The sequence below is a fragment of the Hemisphaericaspora subhashii genome, assembly GCF_019202705.1.
Source record: "Hemisphaericaspora subhashii strain CBS 10753 chromosome Unknown scaffold6, whole genome shotgun sequence".
NCBI classification, from domain to species: Eukaryota; Fungi; Ascomycota; class Pichiomycetes; order Serinales; family Debaryomycetaceae; genus Hemisphaericaspora; species Hemisphaericaspora subhashii.
The window spans coordinates 159,887-185,438 of NW_026057209.1; the positions used below are offsets into that span (position 1 = coordinate 159,887).

The window sequence follows — 25,552 nt, forward strand, 5'->3', positions numbered from 1 at the left end:
GAATCTCGATGAAAAGAAGTAAAAGGAATAAATGGAAAATCTGGGGAAAATCACCTGATTCAAGAAGGCAATTTGTGATGATACTACTCTCAGCGAGCGTCAAATCCCTATTCCATACTTCTTAAGCAAATGGACACTCTGTAATTCGCGGGAATGTCCCCACATTTCAAACGAAAAATTGGGCACTGATGGCGTGTGAAACATTTGGCGTGTTATCTGGTTCGAGTTGGGGAAGGTAATTTTGAATGTGCTGAAATGAATGGCCATATTAGAAGATAAGGGTAAATTGATTTGTGGGAATAATGGGGTTTAGCATCGCAACAATCGGTTAACCATTGAAAAAACAGTGGAAACACATGATTCTTTATTGTTTTTTTGCCTGGGGAGGGATTTCTTGGTGTAATTAATTTGATAAGAAAATGTTGATTTTACAAGTTAGGATTTTTGAACTCAAGCGTATAATAATTGACAGGAAAAGTATACAATGATCCCCCATTTATACTGTAAAGGACCCCTTGTGGTAAATGGTTTGGTACCCGATATCAAAAGTTGCAATCTATCATCTCGGCTTGGATCACAATCTGATCTAGAATTGATTCTTCGTTGTAAATTCATTAAAAAATATTTGCATCCAGTCTGCATATAGATAAGAATGTGCAGGCTGGTCCGGGTACACGACTTAAGGTTGAACGGATGTACAGCCTTTATTTTTTTATTTTCTTCCTTTCTTTGGTTCCTAAAATTCCCATTGTTATTTTTGTTCACCTCCATACTTTAGGGGTGGATGTGAAATTCTCCAAATCAAAATTTCTGGGTGATGGGACCCAAGACGACAGAGATAGCTACATCTAATATGATCCTTGGGTGTTATCGCACCAATGCTGTAGTGGTACTTTGGTACTTTGAGTACATCTCATCTCTTCTCTAGTTGAAACCCAATTGTATGCTGTTTCAGACGATGAATCATCGTGCATCACTGGATCAAAAGCGTCACCTTACCAGAAAAAAAACGACGACGGAATGTACATACTGCATATACCCCTAGGTTTGGTTCTCACACGATAAAATTCCATTGACACATTTCGGTACCAACCCCCTTGATTCCAATGCTGGGAATGTGCTGATGGAGGGATAAATTTAAAAGCCATCGCAAGATAATTATAATTGTAGGTCGTATGATTTCCCTCAAGTACTGTTCCTCTTCTTTAAACTCTCTTGGAACTTGAGGGAAAAAAAATGCCTCTGTAATTTAGCATTTGGGGCACCCCTAAATCAAACCTCGCCACTCTATTCCCATGAAAAAAACTGATAAGCATCAACGAAAAAACGCGGCAAGAACTAAAATCCTGAATTAAAAAAGGTGTTGATAAAACGGAAAATGTATATGCCGGACATTTACTTACGAAAAAAACCTGTTACATCGGGAATTTTATTGGTTACACAAAAGATAAAAATATTATTGGATTGATTAACAATGGGATCCCCTTCTTAACCGGACGATCATTCGTTTCTTTTTGAAGAAAAATTTTAAGTTTTGGTGCATTGCAAAATAAACTTTACAGTTGAGAGGTTTTTATTTTAATAAATAAAATTTCAACTATAAAAGTTTTATCAAATCTCCTCGAAATAAAAATTTTGCAATCTCTTCTTTCTTTTCTCTTCTTCTTCTTCATCTTATCAATTAAGACCTGCTTAATCCTTTAAACACTCCCCCTTTGCTTTATAGCAATAACTACTACAAACAATTATAATACAAATATAAAAAATGGCTTCTCATATTGAACAAACTGCTATCTTAGCTAAATATTTAGATTTACCACAAAAGGGTAAGATCTTAGCTGAATATGTATGGATTGATGCTGAAGGTAACACTAGATCCAAATGTAGAACCTTAGCCAAGGCTCCACAATCTGTTGATGATTTACCAGAATGGAACTATGATGGTTCTTCTACTGGTCAAGCTCCAGGTCATGATTCCGATGTTTACTTACGTCCTGTTGCTTACTACCCAGATCCTTTCAGAAAGGGTGACAATGTTATTGTTTTAAATGAATGTTGGAACAATGATGGTACTCCAAACAAATTCAACCACAGACATGAATGTGCTAAATTAATGAAGGCTCATGCTGAAGAAGTTGTTTGGTTCGGTTTAGAACAAGAATATACCTTATTCGATCAATATGATTACCCATACGGTTGGCCAAAGGGTGGTTTCCCAGCTCCACAAGGTCCATTCTACTGTGGTGTTGGTACCGGTAAGGTTGTTGCTAGAGATGTTATTGAAGCACATTACCGTGCTTGTCTTTATGCCGGTATTAACATCTCTGGTATTAATGCTGAAGTTATGCCATCTCAATGGGAATTCCAAGTTGGTCCATGTGAAGGTATTGAAATGGGTGATCAATTATGGGTTGCTCGTTATCTTTTACAAAGAGTTGCTGAAGAATTTGGTGTTAAGATTTCCTTCCATCCTAAACCATTAAAGGGTGACTGGAATGGTGCTGGTTGTCATACTAATGTTTCTACCAAGTCAATGAGACTCCCAGGTGGTATGAAAACTATTGAAACTGCTTTAAGTAAATTAGCCAAGAGACATAAGGAACATATGTTATTATATGGAGCTGATAATGAACAAAGATTAACTGGTCGTCATGAAACTGCTTCTATCGAATCATTCAGTTCTGGTGTTGCCAACAGAGGTGCTTCAGTCAGAATCCCAAGACAAGTTGCTAAAGAAGGTTATGGTTACTTTGAAGATAGAAGACCAGCTTCTAACATTGACCCATACTTGGTTACCGGTATTATGGTTGAAACCATTTGTGGTTCTATTCCAGATGCTGATATGGCCAAGGAATTCCTTAGAGAATCTTCTTCAGATGTTTAGACGGTTTTAATTGATTTTGTTTGTTATTTAATTTTTTGGGTTACTTTAAAAAGATTTTTGTTATGTTTTTCCATTTATATACTCTTATTTAATTCTTTAGTTCTTTTTGCTTAGTTTTTTATTTTCATACTAATTTTTATTTTAAAATATATAACAGAGGTTTATCAGTTTATTCTCATTGTCAAAGTGCTTGACCTTGTGGGCGGATTGAAAATCATATTTTACACAGAGATCAGAAAGTTTTTAGTTGTAGAACAAGATGGGGCTAAGGATTTCTGCCCCACGATTATAAGCCGGAGAAATTTCGATCCATCGCACAAGATGATGTAAATTATCCGGTTTTAGACGCGTTTGGTTCCTGGAGAAGTCGGTTATGATACCCTTTCAGAGATAGATCTCGAGGAATTTCCTTCCAACTGATAAGAAGGAAATTGTTGGAGAATTGCCGATGTCTTAAATTGGCAATTCTAAGTCTTCATTAAGCGCGGTACTAAAAATAACTTCGGTTGTCTCACTTTTTTCTTTTTTGTAGCAGGCGAAGAAAAGAAAAAAAACTTTTTCTGTTGACAGGGTTTTTGTGCAACCTCGATCGGAATGGATTCCTGTACAGAAAGATTTTCATGACTGATGACGCATCTATTAAGTTAACGGAAAAGATTCCTGTATAAACGGTTTTCAAGAGGTTTCATAACAACAATACCAGTATAGGAATATGAATTCCGTCAACCTTCTTACCTCCCTAAAAAAGGGTAGCATATGAGTCATCAACTTATGGCTGGATTCTCAAGGTTGACACATGGTAAGGAAATGCTTTTCTAGGGTACAGTTTTAACGGGTAAACGTACGCTTTAGGATTTTCTTTTCTTGTTTGCAATGTGGGAGCTTAGGTGCAGTGATGTTACCAAGAAATTTTGTTTCCTGTCAAAAGTAGGACAAAACAAGGAGTTGACAATTTCAACGGCATCTCGGGTTCTGAATTCCTACTCCATTGAATTTTAAATTCAAGAGGAAGAGAATTAGCTTTCTTTGTTTACTTTCCCCAGAGTTAAAACAATTTCAATTCGGTTGTTTGCTAAAATTAGTCAATTCATTTGATGTAGTAGATAGTAGAAGATTGTTTGACTTCTCTTCTCGAAGTTTCCTTAGGTTAATGCTTCTTTATGCTTTTTATTATGGGAATTTAATTTACACGAAAGAAAGCATTCCAAATCTATAAATAGGTTACTTGCAGCTTATGAGTGTATTGTACATATCGTTTCAAAGCTGGCTATAGGACATGTCTCTACAGACTTCTGAATAAACAAAACTCTTGTAACATACATCCTCTAACAACTCATCGCCAAAAAAATAAAGGCCTCGAAGAAAAAGTGGGACAAAAAAAATTCTTGAGGTATTTTTAGAATTGTTTTGATTTAATTAGCACGATTTTGTTCTGTTTTAGTTCGGGCTCTTGATTCCTACAATGAAAAGGGCATATCTACGCACATGTCACAAAAAGTTAACAGATCCATAAGAGCAAAATCGTAAAGCCTTCTTCTGTGGATAAGTAGTTAGAGGGATGCGGGTTTCCTAGACCGTTCCACTCACCACTTTAGAATGTGGTCAAAGGGATATCACATGAGGCTGAGAAACGTAGAAATCCACATATCGGGTGACGAGTCGCGTTTTTTAAAGTTTTGGAAATTTCCTGAGTTTGAATGGAAGTATCTGTAACCCTTGACCCATTGAACTATGTGACGCGTTGGCTACGACGAGCAATCTTACTTGCCCTACGCTGTATGGTAAAGCCGTCAATGATGTTGTAGCTCTAAAGCATGAAATCCAGTTGGCAAGGTCTTTCTTCTTGATTAAACTCTTTGGAAAAGCACTAATAGAGCCAGTGATCATTGTTAGGGAATTGTTGAGTGATGTATTGCTCTCCCCAAACATCACCAATGACCTCCCTATTAAACACTCTTCGAATTGTCTATGTCTCCATCGTCAGTGAACTCCACATCAAATTCTCCCCAAATTTACTCTCACACAACCGATTGAACCACACATCGAACTCTTCTCAAATTCGCTAGCACCGGTCTTGAATTCCACTACGGCTTCTAGGAAAACGATCCATCACCACATTGGATCTATATCAAATTCGCAAAGGGCCACAAATACACAACCGAAATCTACATGAATCACCACCACTACATTCCCGCACCACCACCACCACCACCATCGCCGCCGCCACCACCACCACCAAAACTCCAACTCCAATCTCCACCCCTAATATTGATTCCTCAACCACCACCATCTCCTCCTCCTCCTCCTTCTGCTCCTCCTCCTCGTCCACCACCACCTCCAACACCACCAACATTCAAGTCTCCACCATTAACATTGATCCATCCACCAGCACCACGATCAAAATCCAAATTCAATGATATTCTTTCACCACCATCACCAAAATGAAAATAAATATGTCCACCATCACTATTGAAACGGTTCCAATACCACCACCGAAATCAAAACCAAAATCCCCTTGACCTCCACTAAAACCCACTTGGAAATCTCCAAAACAACCATTGAAATGCCCATCACCACAATTGAAGTATGCTTGAAAATCATCACTACCATTGAAATTGGCCACTACCAAAATTGAAATCCTATTTCTTGATCACACTCTTCATTTCTAATTCCAATCTAGATCAAGTCAAACCTTCTTCCCTGAAATCAGATAAAAATCCAGCACACAAAACTAGCCATTGGTCAGGTGGCTAATTCAGCATGAAGAATTAATCTGATCCTAGAAATTCAGTTCAACTTTCTCCAAATTGTATCAGCATTAATTCTTTGACTTGATTGGAATCCACATTAAAGCTTTTCTTCACAAATGATCCATCACCAAAATTGAAATCCCATTAAATTCTTTTCAAATTCCGTCACCACCATTGGATTCACATCAATTTCCCAACCCCACTATTCTTGTTAATTCCAACTTAGATTAAGCCAAACCTTCTTCCCTGAAATCAGATAAAACTCCATCACACAAACTAGCCATTGGTCAGGTGGCTAATTCAGCCTGAAAGGGTAGCACTGATCCAAGAAATCCGGTTTAACTCTCTCCAAATTATCTAGGACCACCATTTCTTCATCTCTGCATTTTCATAATTATTTTGGTGTGCTTTGTATGTGGTATTATAATAATGGTTGGAAGTTAACTTTACTGAGATACTAGTGGGTTGGTTTTTTGATAAAGGAGTAGTCATATTGGAATATTGATCGTTGTTGGAGAATGTTTCAATTTCGTTTCTGTGGTTTAATTTCATTTCTGTGGCAGATTTTGCCCCAAATAGGTCTCATTTTCGAATTAACAACTTCACGTCAAAAATACATCTTCGAACATTCAAAGATTCAATGGAATTTGTTGAGTTGATGATATTGAATTTGTAAAAGCGGAGTAAATTATTGAATTGGTGGATTTCTTCTTTGTAAACAGTAGAGAAGAAAAGGACAAATGAATTCTAATTTTTTTTTTTGCAACCTGGCGTCAAATACTGTTGCAAATTTTTGTAGTCATTCTAGAACCACACAAAAAAAAACCCTGATTTAGACGACCAATAACCAACAAATACCAATTCTAGACACGATAATTAATCATAGTGGTTAAGTAAAATTCAGGAATGATGATTTTCTCGTAATAGACTTCTCTTTAAGATGTCAGAGCAAAATCAATGTAAGAATATCGTTTTCTGTTCTTACTGCATCCTGTATTTGCCACAACGACAACTCAATTTCTTTCGCTGGTGGCTGGTGATGGTTTAACTTTTGTAGTTGTTGGATTGATGCAATTGGAGTGGATTCTGGTCTATGCACATACCTGTGATTCTTCTGGAACTAAGCTGAGACTTAATTAAGTGGGATAATAGCCTTCATGCATTCGTATACTAATGCCAATAGCAAGGTCACTTACGGTTTTTAGGTTCAATAATTGTAAAAAATGCAAAAGACTGGATGTTCCAAATGTTTGAAATTGCTAGCATTCTCAATTTCAAGAATCCCCGATGGCACGATAGCATTAGAGCTGTTTCATGCCTTTTCTTTTATATACTGGTTCGAATCTGTAACCTCTAGTACAAAATCGGATATGTGCGTTTCTCTTTTGTTCAACAATGAAGCTTTCTTTTGCAACCAAAGCAATTTATTTATGGTTTCAAATATATAAAAATTGGATTCGGGAGTACTGCAGATTAGCCAAATGACATATCCGTTATATTTCCACTGTCGAGATTGTATATGTAAAAAAAAATAAACTACTAATGACATATTGATTTGAGAGCACGAAAATAATGTTTCGTTGATAGAATCATTTTGCGCTATCCAAAACATTGATGATATGTTCAATAATAAAATTCAGTAGTGATATGGATGGAGGTACCCATTAATGGAATCTATGAGTTATATTTCTGTATGTTAGTATGTATAAGAATTCAATAAACTATATGTAAAAAAAAAATAAACAGATTGTGGATGTAAAAAAAATATAAAATGGGTATCATACGCGTCGAAGAGTCTTAACAACTATTCTTATACACTTAGTCTCTAGGATGCCGCTAATAAGGTTTTAGGCAATGCTGCTTTTTGCCTTTACAGTATATTGTTTTCTGTTTGTTACATTTCTGTATGTTAGTACGTATAAGAACTCAATAAACAGATTGTATATGTAAAAAAAAAGAGGTGGAGGCCCTGTGGTAGTTTTATTCTTTGATGGTCCACTTGTCGATAACTTTCTTTGGTTTCCCCCTATTTCAAGCAACCTGTTGTGGTTAATATAGTTTTTTGAGCGAAGAGCTATTATCAAAATTCTTAACAAGATGAAATAACTTCATCTTGATGAGTATTTTTTATCGTTCAACTCCAATTATTTCAAGTTATGAACAAAATTTTGCAAATTATTTCACAAACCTTCCCATCTTTCGCACCCTTAAAAAACCCCCAAAAGCCGCTTAATTTTCACTCGAAAATCCTGCATATAATGTTTGAAAGCTTGGACATATTAAACTGCAAAAATTTTTTTTGTTGTGGGTTAGTACCAGTGAGGTTTACTACGCCACAGTTTATATGCAGGACTGAGAGTAGCTCGGGAGTATATAAACCAGCCGGATTCCTTGATCACGACAGTTGGATAGAAATACTTTTAATCAATAATAATCAGAGATGGTCTTATTCTTTAGAGGTGGTTTCCCTTCCAAGATGTTAGCCTGAACCAATCATCTACACCCTATTTTCCCCCTTTTTGTGTTGCGTAGTGTATCCAGTGACGATATGGATACCCATAAATTGAAAAAATTCTTGCCACCAATGACCAGTAAATCTAATATCATTATCACTTACAATTTCTTCAGGAAAACCATGATGTTTAACAACATTCTCCATAAAAAGACGAGCAGTTCCTCTGGCAGTAACTGTTTTAGTACATGGTATAAAATGAGCTCTCTTTGTAAATCTATCAACAACAACTAAAATTTGGTCTTTACCTTCAATTCTTGGAAAACCACTAATAAAATCTAATGAAACACTTTGCCATCTATATTGTGGAATTGGTAATGGTTGAATTAATCCGTTGGTTAAAGTATTCCCTGGTTTAACAGATAAACAAATTGGACATTTACTAACAAATCTTTTAATATCTTTCTCCATGTAAGGCCAATAATAAAACTGATGAATATCAAGATAAGTAACAAGACCACCTGGATGACTATTATGTTCAGCATTATGAAATTTGTCCATTACGATTCGTTGTAAAGCTGGAGTTGGAATCCACAATCTTGGTTGCATTTCTCCATATTTATTGGTACCATTATAGTATAAATAACCATCTTCAACTTGAAAATTCTTGAGATAATGTTTGATATATTTAGAAGTACTCACACTTCTATTTGTCAATGTTTCAAAAACCTCATTTGTTGTCATATCATTCTGATAATTTTCTTGAACATCTTGAAAAAATTGACCACCTAAAACCTGATTATGGACAGCAACAGAAATTGCATTTAATGTAAAAGTATGTTCCCATGATCTAGATAAAGTATCTGCAATATTAGTTTCACCTTTAATGTATCCAATTTCTAAATCAAATTCACTTAATAAATCAAGCCAACGTGCAATTCTTTTGGAAGGTTCCTTCTTCTGACTCAAAATGAATTGTAATGAATGATGATCAGTTCTAATAACAAGATGATGATCCAATAAGATATGTTTGTATCTTTCTAATGTTCTAATAATTGCCAACAATTCTTTCTCTCTAATTGGATAATTCTGTTCAGCTGTTGATAATGATTGACTATAATATGCAACTACTCCTGTTGGTTTACCATCTAAATTTGTTGTTTGAATAACAGATCCCACAGCATAATCTGATGCATCAGTTGTTACTATATAAGTTCCACTTGGTGTTGGAGGTACTAATATTGGGGCAGATGTGACTAATTCTTGCAACTTCTTAAATCTATCTTTGAATGATTCATCAAATGGTATTTTCTTAAGAGCATATAAATTCAATGGTCGTACAATTTGAGCAAACTTTGGTATAAATTTTCTTAAATACAGAACAAATCCAATAAAACTTCTCATTCCCTTTGGTGTTCTTGGACATTCCCACTTCTGAACTGCTTCAATTTTTGATTGAGTTGGACGAACACCACCAGCACTAATAATATGACCTAAAAATTCAATTTGTTTCATAAACCAAGCACACTTCTTCTTCTTGACAATAAAATGATGTTTCCTCAATGCATCCATTACCTGGGTCAAATGATTTTTATGTTCTTCAAAATCCCTACTGTAAATAAGAATATCATCTAAATATACTACCACAAATTTTCCAATAAAACCTTGCAAAACTGAATTCATAATTCTTTGAAACGTTGCTGGTGCATTACATAATCCAAACGGCATAACATTCCATTCATATAATCCATCATGAGTAATAAATGCAGTTTTCTCTCTATCTTCTGGAGCAATAGCCACTTGATAATAACCTTGTGATAAATCCAACTTTGAAAAACACTTGCAGTCATGTAAATATTCTAATAAACCTTCAATTATTGGTAATGGAAACTTATCCTTCACTGTATTTGTATTAAGTTGTCGATAATCAATGCATAACCTTGTTGAATGATCTGGTTTTGGAACTAATATAGTTGGTGAAGCAAATCTTGAATGACTCTTTTGAATAAATCCATTTTTCAATAATTCTTCAACATGTCTTGAAAGTTCAGCTCTCAATCTTGCAGATTTCTTATATGGTGCACAACAATGTATTTTACTTGGATCCTTCAATGTGATTGGATGTTGATGTTCATATAATGATTCAGTTTTAATTGGTGGGTTGTTGTGAATAATATCTGAGTTCTTTGCAAGAAAATCTTGAAACCAATACTTAAGATCAACATGCTTTTCAAATGAATATCTAGTTCTAGCGTTTTCCACTGGGGTTTCTGGATCATCAATGAAATTTCCATTTTCAATTGCTCTTAGTTTCTCAATAGGTTCTTCAATTTCTCCTTCAGCATCTAATGAATCTTCAATTTCAGTTAAAGCGAAAACAAGTTCAGTTAAATCCATAGAATTGAATTGTCTAAAATCTGTCACTTCATCTTGGGATAATTCCTTGACATGAGGGGGTATGTTTAAGAAAGGTTTAAGTACATGTTTTCCTAAGACAACTGGATAAGGACTTACATCGCAGATATAGAGTTTAATATTCTTCATCACATTACACCAATCTAAACACACGTATCTATTTAAAGTTCCTATTTTCAAATCATCAGGACCGAACAAATCATAAGTAGCTCCAACAAACGATGGTATATTCTTCACTAAATTCAGATGGATAAGGTTTGTCGTTGCTCCAGTATCTAATAAGGCCACTTGGGGTTTCATTCCTTCAAATTCAACATGATACAAATTCGGTTTGGTTTCACCTTCTTCATAATCTTGATCCAAATGCATAGCATGTAATACGTGTAGTTTACCGTCGGTTCCGGACCTTAATGGTTTAACGGCTGACGGTAATGTTGTTGTTGTTTTGGGTTAGGACAATTTGGTCTGATATGTCCAATTTCTCCACAATTGAAACATTTAGGTGGATCACGAGTTGAGTGGGAAGTTGATTGTTGGTTGTCGTATCCTTTATTGGAGTTAGAATGATTACCTGGATTGTATGGTTCGGAACGGTATGAAGGTCTGGATGGAAAACGTTTGTTATGGCCATTGGAACGGTAATGATTGTTGGAATGATTGTTGTACTTGTTGTAAAGCTGATCAATTTCTCGATCAAAGACTGGAGATGAAAGTAATGTATTTAATTCCTCAATTGTTGTCATAGTTTGTGATTGTTGAAGATACATGTTCTTATATGGGTCATATAAACCATCAAAGAAATAAGGAATAGCAACTTGTAAAGTGACAACTTTTCCACATTGGTTATATAATTTGGTGAACTTTCTACGGTATCTATTAAGTGATTCTCTTTGTTTAAGTACAAAAATTTTCTCAACCATTTTTGCAGATTCATGTTCAGCCTTATATTCCTTGGCAAATGCGACACTGAAAGCTTCAATAAGATAAGAGTTTCTTGCACCGACGCTAGCTTTCTTGTAATCTAATAAAGTCAATGGTTCATCCTTTTCTAATGTAAGCACAATGGTTTCTCCAAGTTCGCCTAAATTTTCAGCGGTATATCTATCATATTTTTGATGTGGACCTTTAATTTTGTCATGAAGGTCCTGGAAAAAGTCGTTAGCCCAATCATATGCATTTCCTTGGAGATAAGGATTTACCGCGTTCCACATATCAGAACATTTAAGTTCGTCTGATGGTTTAATTTTTGCTTGAATTGCTCTTTCTAAGGTTGAAATTTTGGATTTTGCGTACTTAAGGGATGATTGGTTTCCACTAAAACGAAGGATTCTGGATGAAGTTGAATGTTGTTCCTTGTTTCCCAGTTTGGAAGAATTGGAATGATGGGTGTTGGACTCCTCATGGTGTTGATTAGAATGATTTGCTGATTCGTTTGCATTGTTCTGGTTGTTAGCATTTGACCCAGAAGGATTTGAAGTGGTGTTTGGGTTACTTGGTCTTGAATTATAGTCAAGGGAGTTTTCATAAGATGCAGCTCTTTGACTGTTGTTGGTACTTCTTGTCATGATTGCCAATAATTGTCTTCAGTTCTAAACTTCTAAAAAAAATATTCTGTTGCAAAAATTTGTCTTCAGTTAAAAAAAATTGAAAAAAAAGTGCGAATTTGCTGGACCCTGAAAAAATCTAAACTCTGAATATGTCGAAAAAAAATTTCTTGCTCGGCAAAATTTGTTGATTATTTTATTCTAAGACCGAAAAAAACTTTGCCAATTTATCGTCGAAAAAAAAATTTTTGCCTTTAAAATGAAAATCTAATGAAAATCTAATAACTCTAAAATGATGTCTCTCTAAAATCTAACCTGGGCGGCTACCATAAATGTAACGGAGTGGAAATATATTCAGTACTATTTACACTACGCTACCTAAAAAAAAGGAAAAAAATAAGTTGTGAAGGGGATTGAAGTTTAGGCAGTACGATCTTATGACGGTTGTTCTTCTGTAAAAGAATAGTTACTTCCAAATGTTCCGTAATAATTCATACTCGAGGGGAATCCGGGCTATTTATATTCTCGCATGGAATCACATCCTGCACATAAACACTGTCGACCTCTTATTTTTCTAGTCCACTGAATCTCAAGCTACCGGCATATTGGTGTGATATCAACCCACAACAAAACTCAGAAGCCGCCTGGCTAGCTCAATCGGTAGAGCGTTTGACTCTTATGTTAGACATCAAAAGGTTGCGGGTTCGACCCCCGCGTCGGGCTTTACAAAAGTTCGAAACGAATGAGTTTCACTTATTTTTTTGCAGCCATTTTATTTAAAGACAATAGAAGCCAGAGACCCATGATGCATATATGGATGGATTTATAATTTTTGGTGGAATAAGTATAGCATGACTGAGGGCAATAGAATTTGAGAAAAGGCTACTTTTTTAGAACTGAAAGAGAAAAGATTTGTAGAATGCCAAATTTCGATTGGCACTTCTGCTGGCTCGTAGTCTATCCACGAACAACGCACAAGTTACAAGCCTATACATATAAACGAGAACTATATGACAAATTATTCATTAAAATTACATAATATACTATAAGTTAAACTTTCTAGCTAATTTTCCTCTTCAACCTCTTTGTTCCTTCTATACTGGCCAACCATCAAACCACCATGACTTTTCCCATCTCCCATCAACATCATATCATGATCAACATCATCATTAGAGTTAAATTCAGTATTCGGAGTAGATCCCAAATGTCCCGATTTGTTATTTCCTGATCCCATAGTATTAGTGTTGTTCCAAGACATGATCAGATTGTTCGTGTCTGCCCTCAATGCCTGATTTGGGGAAGATGACGAATGTGGAATTTCACTCGGTTGCTGTTGTTGTTGTTGGGAAAAATACTGACGGTGTGATCCTGAGACTAATGATTCTATATCTTGATTGAAATCAGATTCATATTTCTTCTTTGAACCAAAGGAAGTATCTTCCATTTCAGAGTTTGCGATGGAAGTATATGGAGATGAAGGCATATTCACAACTGGTCTAGATTGTGAAGCTGGACGGGATGATTGTGGTGGTGGGGATGATTTTCTATTTATGAACGATTTCATGACCGGTATCTTAGGATCGTCTTTGTTATTATTAGTATTATTTTGAAGATCTACTGGGGTTCTCGTCTCTCCTGGAGTGGATGTTTGTTCTTCCTGATCATTAGGAGTTGGTTCTGGATCCGTTGTCCCCTGTTCCGCCAATAATGCATTCATCCATTCTTGATTAGATCCAAGAGGACTAGATTTTCCAGCATTAGTGAAAGAATCGGCAATAATCATATTTTCAAAATCGGTAATATCTCTCACATCAATATCCATTTCTGAAGAAGGTGCTTCAGGTGGAGGAGGGCAATTCTCTTTATCTTCACTATCATCATCTTGACCTTCTGGAGGACCTAAATTTATAACCCTTGTATTTGCTTTGGTTGCCTTTTTCGGATTATCTTCATATAAATTAATCACCCTGGTGTTTGATTTAGTAGCGATCATGGGAGGAGTAACACCCAGATATGGTAATGGATCAATATCAGTCAATGGTCCACCGAAATTACTTATTTGATTCATAATATCGCTGATTTCTTGATAGTTTGGTGTATGTCCGCTGTTATTCATAAATGCATTATGTGATGATGTACTGTTTCTGTTTTGGATGACTTGATTGATGGCTGAAGGTGTGTGGGCAGGAGTGGCGAATTTTCCATGCAGTTGGGATACTACTGGGGAAGATGCAAACTGAGAACTTCGTTTGACTGCAATTGCATTCAAACTATTTGATCGTTCTTTATTAATAGGAGCAGTGAATGTGTTGTTGTTGTTGTTGTTGGTAGCGCCGGCATTATCCATTGGAACCTCATCCTTTTTCGACTTATACCGTTGTTGTTGTAAATACTTCTTGACGACATGTTCAGGTCTCATAAATCCTTTATTTCTCAAAAACAAGAAACATGCATTACATAAGGGACCAAACATTCCATCATAATCATTCTTATCAAACTTCTTCGACTTGTTTATATTGAAATAATTTGGTCTAAATTCAGTTTCGAAGAATCTCCAAGTTATAGAATCTTGAGTTGCACAATTATGATTCACACATACCAATCCATGATTTGACAGTAATTTTGAAGGAGGAATTGAATGGATTCGTTTACTATCCAATTCTTCCAAATCTGGGAGTGATTGGAATTGTTCATGATTATGATTATTATTATGGCCCGAATGCAGAATCAGCGATTTTCCTTCGTATGGAGGTTGTTGTGGTGTATATGGAGAACCTTCATCAAAATCCTTATCTTCTTCTTCTTCCTCTTCTTCGTCATGTTCTTCAATCATGTTATTGTGGTCATCCTCACGGTATTCAGTATCGTCAGTGCTATCAGAAAGAGAGCCGTCTCCTTCTAGAATAGGCGACGAGATCATGAGTGGCATAGGATTCACCATGGATCTAGTACGCATAGCACGAGCAGGTTGAAGATGTTGCAGTTGCAATTGTTGACGAGATTGATATTGGTGTTGATTATTGTTATCATGGTAGCGCCTCACCGGAGTAGTTTTCCGTACGACTGGTTTATCAACAATTTTAGCTTGGAAAAATGGAGCCAGTTTAAATCGATCTTGAACACTTTTATTATCATATCTGGATGTATTATTCATTCTATCTGCTGTTCGAATATTAAGCATTGTTGGATTATTTAATAATTGTGGGAAACTTGGTAGCGACTTTGTCCTGGTTGCTTTTACCGCCGCGTCCAATGAGGAGGCAGATGAACTAGAAGAAGGATTGAATCTCTTTTGGGGATATTCTTGCCTGGAGGAAGAAGAAGAGTCACGTATTCTTTTTTTGTCGCCACCTGATGCTGCGACCTGATCAACCCCTATATTTTGTCTCATTTGTTGTTGTTGCGGTTGTTGAGGTTGTTGTTTTGGTGGACCGTCAATAGTATGTAGTTTCAATCTTATCTCAAGTGTCAATGAGGATGCATTAGTCTTATCACCAAATAAGAAGCTTGCAGACACGTTCTGACAAACTCTTCCTGGAATTAAATGCGCTTTTGAAGTATTTATCAAACTTGACAATACACCACTGGAAACGAAAGGTTCATCAGGTTGCTCTGTTATATCTTTATAATACACAGCATAATCTTCAGCATGGAGTTTAAAATTCTCAGGAGAACTCTTTATGATTTGTTGAACACAGTTCTTGAGATCAAAGGCACCCAATGTGATTAGTTCGGGTTCATCGGACATGGATGTTGCAAGCGGTAATTGTGCAGTTTTCACTGAATATTGGATTTTGGATCGTGATAAAAACACAGTTGGATTATTGTTGAATGAATAAAGGACCTTTATTTGCATTCTCTTGTAACTATTATCTTCTTCTGAACTCATATCGAATGTGCTGTAATTGTTGTTATTATATTAAGGTGATATGGGAATAGATGCAAAATATGGTCTGAAGGAAAAAGAAGTGATGTGTGACAAATTGTTTTTGTTTTTTGAATTAGGATTGGGATGAAATGACTTTGAAATGATCAGTAAAGTAGAACTTAGTCAATTGTGCAAAGTAAATATGAAAAGTTGGAAATGAAAAGTCAAAGAAAAAACCCAAATTCTTTTTGGTGTTGTTGTTGTTGTTGTTGTTGTGATTTCTTACTGATTGAAAAAAAAGCTAAATTTCACAAGATTGATTTGGTAGATTCCTTCCTTCTTTATTTGGTTTAAATAATGAATGAACAAATTAAATAGAATGTGAAAGTATCCCCAAACCAAAGTGAATGTTAATGAAGGTTACGAAAGAAGAAAGTAATTATTAAATTTCAATTGCCAGCTCTATAGGTCATCTATATTCACATAATCCCCGAGTAAAATTTGGAATCACAAAAATAATAAACAACGCGAAGAAACAAAACGCCAAACAAAAAAAACGCGAAAAATCACTCAACGCTACCAATTGACGTTGCATACAATAATCACTTCACAAAGCTACATTCCTAAAAATCATCGTGACGAGTTGAACACAAACACGTCCCACTTCTTACTACTATTACTTGAACTTTTACTTGTCTATTGAAAGTCTATTTACAAGGAATAAATTACATGAATACGCACTGTATATACAAACATTATTATTCTTCTTCTTCAGCCACACCCTCACAGGATTAATCCATTCCAATCAATTTTCTAATCTGTTTAATATTGGCCAGAGCTATCTCTCTAGCTTGATCTCTACCTTGATTATACACTTGTTCCAAATATGCAGCATCACCCATCAATTTTTCATATAAATCCCTTTCCTTCGAAAATTCTTCAATGAGCAAATCAGCCACACGATTTTTAAGGACACTATGTTCAGTCACACCTTCAAGATCTTTTACGACTTCATCTACAGGTTTATTGGATATACCGGAGATGATATTGATTAAGTTAGACACACCTGGTCTTTCAACTGGGTCAAAGTAGATTGGACCTTGTTGAGAATCAGTGACTGCTTTTCGAATCTTAGTTTGGATTTCTTCTGGAGAATCAGTGACATAAACACATGCTTTTTGATCCTTGTCCGATTTAGACATTTTCTTAGTTGGGTTACGTAAAGATAAAATCTTTTGGGAGGGGGTTAATAATGTTTTCGGAATATTAAAGAACTTGGTGTCATAAACATCATTAAAACTAGTAGCAATTGCCCGGCAAAGTTCTAAATGTTGAGATTGGTCATCTCCAACTGGAACATGAGTAGAATTATACATCAACACATCTGCAGCTTGTAATACAGGATAACAAAACAATCCTGCTTTTGTATGTTCAAAAAGAAACTTCTTAGATGAAGTGGATTCTACTTCTTGTTGTTTCAGTTTCCATTGAGTCATTCTATTTAAGGCGCCCATACTTGTAATACAAGTCAAATACCAATGTAATTCCGCATGTTCCGGAACTGCCGATTGATAAAATAAAATACATTTCTTAGGATCAATCCCACTTGATAATATACTTGCCATAGCTTCAAGACGATTTGCTTTTAATTCAGTCAGTTTTTTGGGAATTGTAATGGCATGAAGATCCGCAACTCCAAATATGAACTTACATTCTTCAACATTTGATTCGGATAATGTTCTCCACGCTTTGATTGCTCCGAGATAGTTTCCAATGTGGAATTTACCTGTTGGTTGAATCATAGAGAATACGGTTGAATTGTTGGGGAGATGTTCATAGCCCGAAATCTGCTGCACTGTTTTGGCGGTAGAAGCATCTTTGGATGCATAGCGCAACGACAATGACTTGGCTACTGATTGAGATGAGATGTTTCTCAATGGTTTTATTCTTGTTAGCATTTGTAGATGTGGAGATGTTGGAAGTATGGAGGTTGAAAATTTTTGATTTTCCCGCATTGAAATATATGCCCTGCGAAATCCTTGATTGGGAGAGACGTTTAGCATTGATACAGGCAAATTAATTACAAAGAAGTCCAGCTGGGCTATATAGAAATCAGGAACTACGAATCATATAAAAATTGTACACTTTACTCAGTTTTCTATTGTAGATGTTACATGCATATAGAGAATCAATACATACCACGTTGTGAGGAACGAGATTCTTGTTGTCCAGTAGTGGAAGTACCAGCAACAGTAGTGCTTGTAGCAGCACCAGTTGTAGCAGCTGCAGCCATGCCCTCTTCTTCAGACACGAACCCACCACCTACATTATTTATCTGTATTCCATTCTTAATTAATCTATTTTCCAACTTCATTCGTTGTAATTCTCTCCATCTATTCAATTTTGAATATTCATGCAATTTAAATCCAAATACTCTTGGAACATAAGTCTCTTTAGAATGGACAGGTATCATACTTGGGAAGTTTTGGAAAAACATGGCTGGGAACGAAGTACCAAAATTAGCTCCATCTATAACTGAATGTCTTGCTGATTTTGGATTAAATAAATCTTCACATTTTGCACAATATAATTTAACCGATGCTATTCTAGGTTGATCACTTAAGCCAATAGGTAAAAGAGGATGAAGCTGACAATGAACTCTTGGACAATAACCGAAATCTCCATTTCTATATTTTTCAAACATTTTATTTAAACCTCTTGAAGTTAAAATATATCTTGCATGAATTAAACCATATAATATTCCTGCATTCTTTTCTAATATTTCTCTTTGATCAGCAGGTTTCAGTTCTATATCAATTATATCTGTTATTATATCGATTAAAGTTGGTAATTTGGATACTTCTTGATTTAAACCAGTTAAATTGAATCGATCTCGAATATATTCGTCATCAATATCACAGAAATATTCGTTACCTTTTGTGCCTAAAAATACATCAATCCAATATTCAGTGAAATCTGAACTAGAATCAGTCATATATTCTTCTTCTGCCATGTTTTCTCTAGATTAATAAGATAATGTGTAATTGTGTGGATGTCGATGGGATGGTTGATTTGAACGAGCAAGCAAATTGAATTCGAAAGCAAATCAATATATAAATTAGGCGGCAAACAGTACTGTAATAGCAACAGTATTGAAATCAACTACTAGATATATATAGCGTAATAGGATTATTCGCGAGTATTAGCTACTATAACGTTGGAGTGTGTATTCTTCTGTTCGCATCGTTCTGACAACTTGATGTTTGAAAGAAAAAGTTTTTTTCAGGTGTTTCGCCTGCGATTACCCACAATAGAGTCTCAGTATAGTCTCTCACCAACTAAATTCGCACCAGCAGACAAAAATTTGTAGACCGAGAATGACAATCTCCCGTACTAGGTGGTAGGAAATTTAAGCTATCTCGACCGGAGATTTACTACCATTTCGTCTGGGAACTTTCAGAAATTAGCACGAGCTCTGGAAGAAAAAATTGAACTGAAATTGTGTTCCACCACTTTGGTCCCACTGGAAAAATAGACAATAAACAAGCAACATAGAAGCACAGCATTGTTTACGGTGAATCTAAATAAGTTAATTTCAGCAACAGGCTAATAGAGAACAAGAGAGTAGAAACAAGGCTGTTATGAGGTTCATACAAATTCCATCTGTATTACATGAAGGAGGGATTCATAGTCTTGATATTGATAATGACAACACCAAATTAATTACTGGTGGTAAAGACAATACAATTAAAGTATGGCATACAACTATATTAACTAGGATAACAAAGGTTAAACCTGGTGATGATCCAGACAACATCATTAAAGAACTCAATCCTTTAGCCACAATCAAATCACATAGCCATTTGATTAATTCATTGAAATGGTTTACAACAGATTCAAATTCATTTATTTCAAGTGATATTGAAGGATTTATATATATTCATAATATAAAAGATGATACGCATGTTCAAATATATCCACAGCCGCAAACGAATGCCAAGTCAGTTGTCGATTTGTCCGTTTCAAAGGATGATAGATTAGTCGCTTGGAGTACTACTGATGGGAAAGTATTCATTTATGACATAACAAAAAAGACCATACAAGAAATATCAACTTTGACAAAAGCTCAAAAATTAGTTACTCAAAGAAGCATAGCCTTCGATCCTACCAATAACTATCTCGTAACCGTTGGCGATGACACGATTATTAATGTGTACCAATATGCATATGATACGACCACCACTAAATTTTACAAAATAAGATTAATCAATAAGATATCACGATTGTTCAATAAAAGTCCATTAAATGTAAAATATAAACGTATATCATGGTCCCCAGAAGGTGACTTAATCTCAATCCCAACTGCAAGAAAAAATCAAACATCGTTAATATCAATCATTTCCCATTCCCGTAACTGGCAAAATGTAATCAGTCTAGTCGGACACGATTTCTCATGTGAAGTAGTAAGATTCAACCCAAAATTATATTCAGAAGGTAAGAATGATTCCAATAATATCTATAGTGTGGTAGCTACCGCCGGATCAGACAAGACTCTTGCATTTTGGAATACTTCCAAAGATGCTCCTTTGTCTGTATTACAGGATGTTGTCCCTGGTGAAATATTAGACATGGCATGGCTAAACCAGGGAGATTTCTTGGTGTTATGTACGTCAACTGGCCATTTGGGAGTTGTTGGTTTTGCTGACCAAGAATTGGGTTGGAAAGTAAGTGATTCTACAATGGAATCGTTGAAGAAATTACAGACTGAGCTTGTTAAACCCATGAATCATAGATATGAACATAATCAACCGTCAAATAGAAGAATAGCATTACCTCCGATCGAAATGCTAGATCAGAAAGACGCTATTGACACTACAAAACTAGCCCCATCTTCTGATAAACCGGATTCTACCGAGGATTCAAGCAAGCAACAAGGGTCGTCTAATGGAAAGGATAAATTAGAAGTTAAAGGGAAAATAGAACCGGAAATTATACCTCCTCCTAATATGGAAGATCCTGAAGGTGCATCGGTAGATTGGTTACACTCTGCCATGAGTGATAGAAATGCTAGCTCAACTGCTAAAACAGCCACAACCTCCACCGTTAAATCAACAAGCAGGGTCAAGCCAGTGACAACAAGTTTAACTACAGATAAACAAAAAGTAAGTACCAAGAATGGGAAAAGAAGAATCCAACCAATTTTAATATCTGCAAATGGATCTTCTCTGCTGCAACCGGCATCAAATATTTCCAGTAAGCCATCTGCACCTGCCGCACCCTCAAACACCCAAAAATCATTAATGGAGTTTGATAAACCATCTTATTCGGTCTCCAATTCATTCTACCAACTGAACAAACGTCCCAAATCAGACGAACCTAATGGCACCTCAACCAGCACAAAAAAACTCAAGCGAGAAATGGAACCTGTTAAATTCATCGGATCAGTAATTTTGAACCCCAATACTGCATTCTCAAAAGTTAGACTAGCAACTCCAAAAGTCCGATTTGGATTCCAATTAACCAGTCGAGCCGAAGGCGAATCAGCAGGAGGATTATTTATTCTCGATATCAAGAACGGAAGCGGCAATGAAACAAAACCATCACGTATAACCTATTTCAAAAAAGATCGGGAAATATGGTGTGATTTCATCCCGAAACTTATACATCTCGCCTGTGAAGGACTGATATTCTGGGCAATTTCAACAATCGACGGGACTGTTTTGGTATATTCTCATATTTCAGGTAAGAGACTCCTACCTCCAATCGTCCTCGGGTCTGGGATTTCTTTTCTCGAAAGTCATGGACAATATTTGATGGCTGTGACATGTTTGGGAGAATTATATGTCTGGGATATGTCGGTTAAGAAGTTGGAATTAAAGACGTCGATTTGTGCGTTGTTGGATTTGGGACAACGGTTTCTGGAAGATGGGTTATCCAAGGCGGATAATATTACGTTGTGTGCTGTGACTGCTAGAGGAATCCCATTGGTGACTTTATCTAATGGTAGTGGATATTTGTATAATAAGGATTTGGGTGTTTGGCAAACCATTGCCGAGTCTTGGTGGGCATTTGGAAGTCATTATTGGGACAGCTCGGACGAGAAGCGCCCACAATCATTAGGATTATTCAATAATGGAGACGAGGAACAGTCTATTGTGGATTTATTGGAATATAAAACCAATGAAGAAATCATTAAAAAGACAAGAGCAGGTCGTGGAAAATATTTCAATAAAATATCCAAAAATATGATCATGAAGGAAGGATTTGAGAGTTTGGAGAACACGATTTCCGTCAGTCATTTAGAGAATAGAATATTGTGTTGTGAGATCTTGGGTGAAGATCAAGATTTCCATCGCGTATTCTTAACATATGTCCAACGAATCTGTGAATTGGGGTTTAAAGCCAAATTATTTGAAGTTTGTCAGGAATTACTCGGACCTGAAAAGGAAGATTCTAAAGAGTGGAATCCAAAGATATGTGGGATCGATAAACGAGAATTATTAAAGGAGGTCATTACCGCCTGTTCAAAACATAGAGATGCACAACGAGTATTGATTCATTTTAGTAAAAAAATCGGCCTTGTTGATGAATTCGTCTAGATTATTTATATATATACAAGTAGGAAACATTTTCTATAATTTATACACATTTGTATTATCCCATTTCTTCTTTCCCAAAAGACCTGCCACTTCTCCTTGTTCATTCAGCGCCAATTTCTTTGCGCCTGCAACATATTCAATATAACCTTCAGGACCACAAACAAGCGCAAGACTAGCATTCTTCTTAGGACGCCTGCTTGTTGCCATTGCTTGCTCTATAGCACTATCAAATCTTTCACCTCTTTGATGCTGTTCTGTGATTAATTTTTTCTCTTGGGAGTCTTCAGGGAAGTTTTCATGTTCCATATATTCCGATTTGATATCTTCTCTAAATTTAGCTGCTTCTTGTGGAGTCATAAGTGCTTCTTTTTCTTCCAATCTTAAAGGACTCAAATAATTCGGGTTTTCGGGTTTTTGAATGTCCCTTGCCAGTAAAATTGATTTTGAATCAGTATCGTAATGATAATGAACTTTAATTCTATCAAGCTTTTCCAAAAAGAACATAAACCTTTGTAATGGACCGAGTTCACCTGGTTTCCTAGCCGAGTAATGTATATTCACAAACCCAACAGTAGGATTCCTAGAGAACAAAACTTGTAAAATTGGGGCTATTCCAGTTCCGCCGGCGTAGAAATCGATATTATCAGAATCAGGAAGCCTGTTATCTTTCTTAATAATATTCAAATAATTCTCAGGCTCAACTTTTGATGGCAAATCTTTGAAAATCGGTCTAGAATAATATTTCTTCAAAGGATGATAAGGGAATTTATATTCAACACGAGGACCACGTAATTCCAATTCCTCCCCGATCTCCTTGTTTGTAATAAATCGAGATACTTCCCCATCACCATATCTCTTCACATAAAGACACATTGTCCCATTTCTGTCATAATGATCATGATCAGGGTCAATTACTTTAAGCAATGGTTTACGTTCTCCAGATCTGGTATATTCCGATTTTAAGAAATATAACGGCAATGGAGTATATGACCTCACAACCATTATCTCGGGCTGTTTAATCTCCACTGACCAGATCCTTTCCCCATTCCAAATCGTTTTATTCTCATAATCAGATCCATAAGCATATTCCCAATGATTATACTTAGGTTTAATTTCAATCAACATATGCTCATCATCAATGGGTTCCTTATATGTAACGACAAATTTATGAAACTCGTTAGGATCCAATAAATCAAGACTCTTCTCACCTTCCTCTGGATCTTGTACGAATACATATACAGCATATGCTGTCCAAACGACAGCTACAGCGGTTAACATCTTGGGGATGTATCGTGTCCAACGAGTGAATCGTTTAGGCTTGTCCACGAGCTTGGTATATTCATCCTGATTAGGGAGTCCCGGGTATTCGAAACTGACTCGTTGATGTTTGAGTTTGGGGATGTATGGTTTGTTGTCCTTTTTTAAGAGTTTTTCGAGACCGAGACTGGGGTCTATTGGGGCAGGAGCGGATGCGGTGGTGGTGGGTTTGATTTTGAATGTGGAGACGTCGGATTTGTCGTCTTGGGTCTTGGATACTTCATCGGATTTGTTGGTGGGTTCATCTGGTTTGTCATTGTTGTTTGGGTCCGATTTGTTGTTGTTTGGAAGTCTGGAATTGAATCTGATGGGTTGCAATACAGAAGGAGTCCTGAATACTCTCAGCCTTCCAAGAAGTCTCGGACTTCTCTTAATAAATATCATTGTCACCTTGTCTTGGTTTGTCCGTTATTCAGTGATGAATAAATTGAAAATTTAGACCGGAAAAAATTTCACTTTATAAAATTTCCATTGAGAATTAATCATCATCATCATCATCTTATCACTCAGCTGAAAGAGACACATACATAGACAGACAAACAGACAGACACAAATGGTGACATTACTAAAGTCAATTAAGGCCCACAATGATAAAGCATGGAGCGTAAGTGCCCACCAAACGCTTCCATTACTAGTCACAGCCTCCACCGACAAAACCTCCAAAATCTACAAACTATCCCAACAATCCAACTTCCCATTAGTTTCCATCCTCGAAGACACGCACAAACGATCAATACGTTCTGTCTCATTCAAACCACCACTCGGCGGCATCAACAACCAACATCCAATTGAAGAATTCCTCGATCTTCCTGCCCTAGCTGCAGGTTCCTTCGATTCAACAATCTCGATCTGGGGCATAGATGAACCAGAAGTTGAATGTACAGACGAAGAACTCCTCGCTAATCAGGCTCAAATATTAAGCAGTCCCCGCAATGAATGGAACCTAATGGCAATAATCGAGGGTCATGAGAATGAAATCAAAGCTGTAGAATGGAATTATAATGGAACTTTGCTCGCGCTGTGTTCTAGGGATAAGACAGTTTGGATCTGGGAGACGGACCCAGAGACATTGGAGGAGTTTGAGTGTGTGAGTGTGTTGAATGATCATCTGCAGGATGTGAAAAATGTGACTTGGCATCCTCTGGTGAATATGTTAGCTAGTTCGAGTTATGATGATAGCATAAGGGTATACAAACAGGATGACGAGGATGATTGGGGATGTGTTGGTGTCTTAGACGGACATCAAGGGACTGTATGGTGTTCGAAGTTTGAGAATCCGAAGAGTCCAAATGCAGTGAACGGGAAGATTAGATTGGTATCTGTGAGTGATGACATGACAGCCAGGATTTGGTCGAGTGATATTGAAGAGAAAGAGACAGAAAAGACTAGTCTTCCAAGTTCGATTAGACATTCATCAGAATTGACCTGGGAACAAGAGAGTATCCTTCCCCAAGCACATAAGTATCCAATATATTCAGTCGCATGGTCCAGTGTGACAGGAAAGGTCGCTACTGCTGGTTCAGACGGGAAGATTGTAGTATACAAAGAAAGCAATGGAGAATGGGAGATCGAATCCTCTCATGAATCGTCTCACGGAGTGCATGAAATCAATTGTATCATTTGGACCAAATTAGATAAAGAAGAAGAAGAAGTCTTGATAACTGCTGGTGATGATGGATGTATAAATTTCTGGAAAGTTTAAAAAAACAAAACTCAAATAAAT

At 36.3% G+C, this 25,552-nt stretch overlaps 10 protein-coding genes across 10 annotated transcripts; 4 read left to right on the forward strand and 6 right to left on the reverse strand. All coding sequences in view use genetic code 12, as the record gives it.

Annotated features, from left to right (window-relative positions):
- Positions 1 to 1,765: 1,765 nt before the first annotated feature.
- GLN1 (glutamate--ammonia ligase) lies at positions 1,766 to 2,884 on the forward strand (the record flags this gene model as incomplete). Its single annotated transcript, XM_049410363.1, has 1 exon — positions 1,766 to 2,884. One exon carries the CDS (start codon positions 1,766 to 1,768, stop codon positions 2,882 to 2,884), a length of 1,119 nt encoding a protein of 372 aa, XP_049266070.1.
- A 2,169-nt stretch (positions 2,885 to 5,053) lies between these two features.
- J8A68_000665 (uncharacterized protein) lies at positions 5,054 to 5,329 on the forward strand (the record flags this gene model as incomplete). The annotated part of the gene is made up of 1 exon (XM_049410364.1): positions 5,054 to 5,329. One exon carries the CDS (start codon positions 5,054 to 5,056, stop codon positions 5,327 to 5,329), a length of 276 nt encoding a protein of 91 aa, XP_049266071.1.
- A 2,802-nt stretch (positions 5,330 to 8,131) lies between these two features.
- On the reverse strand, positions 8,132 to 10,870 carry J8A68_000666 (uncharacterized protein; the record flags this gene model as incomplete). The annotated part of the gene is made up of 1 exon (XM_049410365.1): positions 8,132 to 10,870. One exon carries the CDS (start codon positions 10,868 to 10,870, stop codon positions 8,132 to 8,134), a length of 2,739 nt encoding a protein of 912 aa, XP_049266072.1.
- Positions 10,871 to 10,908: 38 nt separating this feature from the next.
- J8A68_000667 (uncharacterized protein) lies at positions 10,909 to 12,066 on the reverse strand (the record flags this gene model as incomplete). Its single annotated transcript, XM_049410367.1, has 1 exon — positions 10,909 to 12,066. The coding sequence occupies one exon, from the start codon at positions 12,064 to 12,066 to the stop codon at positions 10,909 to 10,911; it is 1,158 nt and encodes a 385-aa protein (XP_049266073.1).
- A 1,042-nt stretch (positions 12,067 to 13,108) lies between these two features.
- On the reverse strand, positions 13,109 to 15,934 carry J8A68_000668 (uncharacterized protein; the record flags this gene model as incomplete). Its single annotated transcript, XM_049410368.1, has 1 exon — positions 13,109 to 15,934. One exon carries the CDS (start codon positions 15,932 to 15,934, stop codon positions 13,109 to 13,111), a length of 2,826 nt encoding a protein of 941 aa, XP_049266074.1.
- Positions 15,935 to 16,704: 770 nt separating this feature from the next.
- On the reverse strand, positions 16,705 to 17,871 carry MSW1 (tryptophan--tRNA ligase; the record flags this gene model as incomplete). The annotated part of the gene is made up of 1 exon (XM_049410369.1): positions 16,705 to 17,871. One exon carries the CDS (start codon positions 17,869 to 17,871, stop codon positions 16,705 to 16,707), a length of 1,167 nt encoding a protein of 388 aa, XP_049266075.1.
- A 230-nt stretch (positions 17,872 to 18,101) lies between these two features.
- On the reverse strand, positions 18,102 to 18,926 carry CKB2 (casein kinase 2 regulatory subunit; the record flags this gene model as incomplete). Its single annotated transcript, XM_049410370.1, has 1 exon — positions 18,102 to 18,926. The coding sequence occupies one exon, from the start codon at positions 18,924 to 18,926 to the stop codon at positions 18,102 to 18,104; it is 825 nt and encodes a 274-aa protein (XP_049266076.1).
- A 628-nt stretch (positions 18,927 to 19,554) lies between these two features.
- J8A68_000671 (uncharacterized protein) lies at positions 19,555 to 22,512 on the forward strand (the record flags this gene model as incomplete). The annotated part of the gene is made up of 1 exon (XM_049410371.1): positions 19,555 to 22,512. One exon carries the CDS (start codon positions 19,555 to 19,557, stop codon positions 22,510 to 22,512), a length of 2,958 nt encoding a protein of 985 aa, XP_049266077.1.
- A 33-nt stretch (positions 22,513 to 22,545) lies between these two features.
- On the reverse strand, positions 22,546 to 24,213 carry J8A68_000672 (oxidoreductase; the record flags this gene model as incomplete). Its single annotated transcript, XM_049410372.1, has 1 exon — positions 22,546 to 24,213. One exon carries the CDS (start codon positions 24,211 to 24,213, stop codon positions 22,546 to 22,548), a length of 1,668 nt encoding a protein of 555 aa, XP_049266078.1.
- Positions 24,214 to 24,382: 169 nt separating this feature from the next.
- On the forward strand, positions 24,383 to 25,531 carry J8A68_000673 (iron-sulfur cluster assembly protein; the record flags this gene model as incomplete). The annotated part of the gene is made up of 1 exon (XM_049410373.1): positions 24,383 to 25,531. One exon carries the CDS (start codon positions 24,383 to 24,385, stop codon positions 25,529 to 25,531), a length of 1,149 nt encoding a protein of 382 aa, XP_049266079.1.
- Between the last annotated feature and the right edge of the window lie 21 nt (positions 25,532 to 25,552).